Source organism: Rhipicephalus sanguineus, chromosome 7 (assembly GCF_013339695.2).
Source record: "Rhipicephalus sanguineus isolate Rsan-2018 chromosome 7, BIME_Rsan_1.4, whole genome shotgun sequence".
In the NCBI taxonomy this organism is placed as follows: Eukaryota; Metazoa; Arthropoda; class Arachnida; order Ixodida; family Ixodidae; genus Rhipicephalus; species Rhipicephalus sanguineus.
This window is the reverse complement of record NC_051182.1, coordinates 107,874,057-107,880,526: the sequence shown is the minus strand read 5'-3', so window position 1 is coordinate 107,880,526 and position 6,470 is coordinate 107,874,057. Positions and strand designations below refer to the sequence as shown.

The window sequence follows — 6,470 nt, the reverse complement described above, 5'->3', positions numbered from 1 at the left end:
CGGCCCAGGGGTGCTATGCAGGATGGCCCGAGCTTCTCAGAAGCACGAGTTTGCTTTGAGCTCGCTCTACGGCGGTCATGATAGCAAGACAGTGCGAAGCGTTGATAAAAACGGCTACAAAAACTAGCATGGCGTCACATGCTCATGTGCGGCATTTGCGGCGGCTTTCAAGGAAACACCGCGTGCGAACGCGCCAGAGCCACCACTCAGTCAATAGTTCAGCAGTGCAGCGACGTCAGCGTGATTGTCGCGCTATCTTTTCGCTAACTGAATATCGCGCCTCCCACAGGCGTGTTCGTGGGCGTTTGTCTCCTTTCGGGCAAATTCTTTCGTTCCACCTGCAGCATGGAAATTTCCACTCACGAAGAAAACAAGGGCACACACGCGGCACTGTCGTGCAGCTCGTTTCGCTGCTCTCGAATATTACACATAAATAAATGGACATGTTGCTGCTACTTGCATTACATGTCTGAAGATTTCTCTGCAGTATCGAATTGGTAGAAACAATGTCTCCACAGACAAGTAAATAGTAACATTTCTCGCCACAAATGCCACTAGGTGCGCTTGCTTCATGGCTGTGAGTGGTACGTCGTGAGCGCGGTGAAGTTGAATGCGAGACATCGCAGCCACGTGTTGACATAACCTTTAGTTCTTCGTGCGTGTTTGCATAATCTGTGCGATGAAGCTCGCATATGAATCGTGCCGCTCGCTGCCGTTGCGGCGTGTGCACTGCTCCTCGTAAAGAGCAAACGCGGTGGGCGGACCCAATCTTCGCCGCGGGCGTCTGTCAAGCAAATTGATTGGCGCGCGAACTCGCGTACAAACTCGTTGATTCTGAAAAGGCCCCAGTTCAACTCGTGACTATCATAGCGCAGGTGTGCCTGTGAAGCATTTCATGCGGCGGACGCTAGGCACCAGCTTCACTGCATATAAAACACGTTGTCAGCTTGCACTACATGTGCAAGGCTGAAACCTTCGGAGAACTTGTAATCACGCAGCTTCTTCCAGCTTTTTACATGGCTCGTTTCAATTTTGATGCTCCAGTCAGCTAATTCTTAATTAAAGTGGTATTGAATAACACTATGATAATTGGTAACGTTTTAATTGAAAGTAGAATAATTGCTCAGGCATATTAAGCAAGGTGTCAAGTAATATGGAGCTGATTAGCTCAAAGTTAATTAGCATGCTTCTATTCAACAATACCTTAGGAAGGTCTTAACTTGGCTTTAACTAGGCTCGCTAATTACCATCGTATTAATTAGCATGATCCTGTTTAGCTCGGTCCTAGCTCTACACGGCTTGATTAGCATGGTCTTAGACAGACGTGGCTTAATTAGCTCGGTCTTAGCATTTCCTCATCTAATTAGCTAGGTATACCACCCAGCCAATTAGCTAATCAGCCGAGCGTAATTTCTCGGCGAGCGAGAAGACGATGAATAAGAGGACGAGGAGGGCGCGCGCCGGCCGAGCAACGCGCTAGAATGTGCAGGCCGACCATGATCATTACACACGTGGCCTCGGCGATTAGCTCCTGCGCGGTGTTGTAATGCATTCGATCAAAGCTAATCTCAAAGGCCATGGTGCTGATTATTCTGAAGGATAGTTAGTGCAGACATTAAACGCTTGAAAAGAAATTTAAACAGCCCGAACCTCATAAAAATATCGTTAGTAAAAGTTTCGGATAGTTTTCTTGCATGGGTGCACTTCTGCACTCAGTGGAACGACAAACAAATGAAAGAAGATGCCTCTGGTTTCAAGACACCACCCTACTTTGTCGACCGCCCTGGACGCGACGCCGCGTTCCATCATAACCAACGGAACGCAGCACGCTGAAGGATGGATTTCACCATTTCGTACTGTTAGCTCGTTCGAAAGGGGGCGTCGCCAGAGCTCGGAAAGATTCCGAGTTTCGCCAAACTCGGGCCATCCTCAAGCACCCCCGGTCCGTTCCTTTGGTAAGTGCCTAAAACGGTACCTGCTAGCACTGATTGTTCTCCGAGCAATCCTGTACTGTTACGATATCTTAATACTCCGCATATAATTTTCTGTTTCATTCTACACTTGCACGTTGTATACTTGTACTCAACTCCCACAATATCACCAACTGTCCCATTTGTTATGGTTTATGGAACCTTTAAGAAAATATAATGGTAATGTTGGCCCAAACTGAGCACTCCGATGTTGACAGAAACAGCTGTAGCATACGCTGCTGAGACGTCGAGCAAAACAGAGTTGACCTATGTCTTTCTGACGACCAGTTCTACCGCTAAATCACGCCAATACCCGCGAGAAGCTGCGTTTCAACATCTAATATTATTGACTTATTCATTCGTTTATTTGTAGCAACATCAGGGCGTAAATGCACAGCAGAGGGAGGTCAGAGTGTACATCGCAAAACAAAACATAAACGATGATAATAGCAGGAAGATAGAATCATTATAACAATAATTACAAACAACGTGTAAATATATTACATAAAAGTACCTCACGTATAATGCTAAAGTAGGCTTTACATGGGCATTTCTAAATGCAGTTGGATAAGTTATGTCACTCATGAAGGCAGGTAAGTGATTCTAACCACTTGCTGTTCTGGGAGCAAACAATTGCGAGCCTACAGTGTTGCAGTGTCACATTATACGTTTCTGTAAATAAATGCCGGGCGCAAACAAACTCGCCATCATATTTGTCTATGGAAGCAAAATATGCGTGCAAAGCTATAGTTTATACGTACCATGCATGGCGCTCGCTCCTGAGCGGCGCTTTCGTTAAATGAAGATCGACGACGTAGCCTTGTCCGTGGTAACCACGGTCATGCCACGCAGCGTCAACACGTTGTAAAAATGATGAGAAATGCTCACGCTGGAGGGCTAGCAGATTACTGGTCATTTTATTATTTTTCTTTAGTTGATTACAATATTGAATAAGGTGCAAGTATACGAGTGTGTATCTTCAATCAAAGTGCACAGCATCTTATTTTAATGCTTTCGCTTCTCAACGTCTGACTCAAGGGGTTGCATAGCCGAAGACAAGAGCGTGTCTAAACGACGTCTGCGATTTATAGCTCGTGCGGCAGGTATTCGACACAGCATATTGCTGCTTCACCGAAAGAAAGCAAGCTACAAAAAAATCTAAGCACAAAACTTCGAGCACCCACACCGCACAGATGCAAGCACTGCACTCAAAACCCGCAAATACGGCACACAAGGTCCCATCGGTCAACGCTTAAGCACTGGCAGCTGGACGACATCGTCAGGTTTACAGGAGAATGATAATTGTATATCTGAGACATTGCACAAAAAGCAGTGTCAAGGAATTGTTAGAAGAGACCGTGAGGTGTGCATTTGTGTTCAAATAACCACACGCGTATAAGTGAGCTTGTGGCGAGGCCAGGACGATTTTGTTTTGTTTGGGAGGTGTTTTCATCAAAATAGTCGGACAAAGACACCGCGAAGGTATCGTGCGCCACTTCATGACTTTTGTTGCTTGTGAAATGTGCCTATTTATGAGGACGTGTCACGTAGAGCTTGCATGTTAACTCGATGCAGAAGACGAGCAGTGACAAGCCGCAACCGGTGAGGTATATGAAGAGACAAGACGTGAAAGGAATTTCGAAAGAAACGAGAACGTCGCAGTGTGGACATGGTGGAAATATCTTCTTCACGTGATGCGGTCTGATCCCTGACTCTTCCAACATCTGAAGCAAGCGTCGGTGCTGATGTCTGCAATAACAAACGAATATGAAAAAGCGTTAAAATCTAGGGAGCACTTCGAGTTATAATTGATTGAATATATTGTATACTGCTGGTTCTCAATAAACTTTATTCCTACACCAAGACCATCCCACGATTTGCGTGTCAGTGTGCCCCTTCAGCCACAAATAATTCGAACCACTTTCGCACGTTTCTAGCGCTGCTTGAAAATCGTAGTTACATAAGGTTCCAATTAAAATGCATCAATACAAGAAACCAGTCAAATCGAACATTACCTAATATTCTTTTGGTGCAATATTGAAATACACTGATATCGTTCGTAGTGACGGACACAAATAATTATTTACTAACGTGTATTCAAATACTAGACACAGGGGGAGACGGCCGCGTTTCCGAAGATCCAAGATCTCAGTGTCAGGCGGCTGCACTGCCACAGGCAGTAGCGTCCGGGCACTGCGTTCCGCCGAGGCCTGGCCACTGCACGCACGAAACGCGAATTTCGTCTTTTCCTCCTTTTCTTCACGGCCGTGTCTCTCTTGTGGCCATCACCACACTGCCCTTCTCTCTGCAGAGGTGACGGTGATGTCCCACGATAGGCTGCTACGACGGCACCCCCACCGGCAGTAAAACATTGGATGATGTTGCACCGAGCAAGGATACGGCGCACTACAGCAGACCAGATATGGCAGCTCCGGGTTTCAGGTACTCGGGGCACTTGCCGTCCTAAGATCATTCACGCTCTTGTAGGGTTTCTCGCAGGTCTTATACCATGCCCGACCGCAGGCGTCCACCTAGACGCCCTCACCGAACTCTCTCAGGAAAGTGCATCCAGCGAGTCGCCGGTGAGGAGCAGCAGACAACTCAGAGTACTCCACAGCAGGACGGATGGCCAACCACCTCAAATGTGCAGTGTACAGTAGAGTGCAGAATACGCCCGACTGCCCACGTTCGACTCCTCCTCCTCCCTCTCCTTCTTCGTCGTCGGCCGGCCAACTTCCGTCAATGCCTCGTCTCCTCCTCCTCCTCCTTGCCGCTATTCTCGTGCTTCTCCCCTTTGCCTTCCTCGGTGTCGTCCCCTTGCATGTGGCAGTCCTCTCCGTGGACAACGGCATCATCGTCATCATGGTCACCATCACCATCGTCATCAACGGCACCCTACTTGTACAACAGCATGGGATCTTCAGCGACCTGTTCCTCCTCCTTCATTTCTCTGTTTTCCCCGTTCCTTCCGGCCTTTGTCGCCTCCTCGTTTTCCTTGAAGTCGTCCTCGTCCTTAGCGTCGTCCTCAATCTGCCTGTTGGTATTCTCTTCTTCATTTGTTTGTTTGTTTGGAGCCTATCAAGATTGGCACATACCCATTCTGGGGAATTGGCCAAGAAGACGTATTGTAGCCTATGGATCTTTACCTCCCTGTCATTCAAGTAGAAAAAAATTACAGAGATAAAGAGCAATACAGTGAGAAAAAACTTAAATTAAAAAGGAAGTTAATAAGTGCTATTGCATTTATCTTATACTTCATCTCCACATCTTCCTCGTCGTCTTCGTATTACCGTTCTTTTTGTCTTTGCGGTCAACCATTTAGACCTTCTTCCCGTCATCGTCTTCGGACACCTCTCTCGAAGACCGTTCCTGTGGTGACTTCTCCGTCTTGGCATCGCCGGCACCCTTCCTGGCCGCGATGATTTCTTCGTCCTGCTTCTGCGTCGTGACGTCGGCTTGCTCAGCGGCGCAAGTAGTGACTTTCTGCGCGAACTGCGGCAGACCTGAGGAAATTGCTCGCCTTTCTTCGCCTGACTACCGGAAGCGCTCACCAGCTATCATGGCCGCCGAAGGTCACGCAGTCCGGCTGGTGGTGATTCATGAGCAGCGCAACAGCCGGAGCGATGCGGTCTCCCCCATGAACGTGGTCCTACCCAGAACGCAGCCGCGGCCTCTTGTTTTAGGCGCCTGTGTAGGAGACGACCGCTTCTTTACGGTCACGGCCCGCAGTGGAGAAAAGGAAAAGGATACGTTCGAGTTCGGCGCGTGGTGCGTACTCCAAGTGGCGTGCAATGAAACTCGAAACGGCACGCAACGTCTGCGCCAAACTGGTTCTGTTCCCCAATGTCATCGGTTCTCGAACACCAGCACACTCCTCTGCTCGACGTTAAGATTCGCTGTACGCTGAGCAACGGAGCGAAATGTTGGTGCAAAGCCATTCAGGGAGTTTTTGATTATTTTCTCGTAATGGTGTTACCTTTTGAACATTTCGGCGCACGGCAACCTAGCACATTGCCGTCCACTTCCTCTAGTACCAGAGCAATGCCGCGCTGATGCAGCTCGGCACGTAAACCTTGAAATACATCGATACCACAGTACAAAGACGATGCGTAAAATACGGTTAACTTCAATCGCGTACAGCAGCATTGAAGTTAAAGAACCACCTCCTTGTGAGCAACTCTCCATCACCATATAACCACCATCATCGTGGAGGCCCGTGAAAACTCACCTTACAGCTCGGACCCGGACTTGGGTTTAGAAAAAAGAAGTTTTCTCTGTTTCTCTCTATCTCCAAGTAGGTTATATTGAAAGTTGACTGCATGAATTACAGCACGAAGCAAAAGCCCAAAACATACAACGTACTTCCCGAACGAATAGAGCCCACGATTGTGGTCGTAGTGTACTTTATTAGTATACCCACTGAAACTGCGACGCGACGAGTAGACATGTAGTCTGCTCGTACAATTAGATATGTAATTGAGCATTTATTACGTCCACCAG

General features: G+C 47.7%; 1 protein-coding gene across 1 annotated transcript; it reads right to left on the bottom strand.

Annotated features, from left to right (window-relative positions):
- Nucleotides 1-4,709: 4,709 nt before the first annotated feature.
- On the bottom strand, nt 4,710-5,531 carry LOC125759141 (prothymosin alpha-B-like). Its single transcript, XM_049417468.1, has 3 exons — nt 5,522-5,531; nt 5,295-5,473; nt 4,710-4,865 (listed from the first exon to the last, which is right to left on the bottom strand). Exons 1-3 carry the CDS (start codon nt 5,529-5,531, stop codon nt 4,710-4,712), a joined length of 345 nt encoding a protein of 114 aa, XP_049273425.1.
- Nucleotides 5,532-6,470: the final 939 nt, after the last annotated feature.

Excerpts from the sequence above, each read along its gene's own strand:
- LOC125759141 (XM_049417468.1), bottom strand. Across the intron at positions 4,866-5,294 it reads AAGACGATGACGGGAAGAAG|GGTGCCGTTGATGACGATGG; the intron begins GTCTAAATGGTT and ends TTGTACAAGTAG.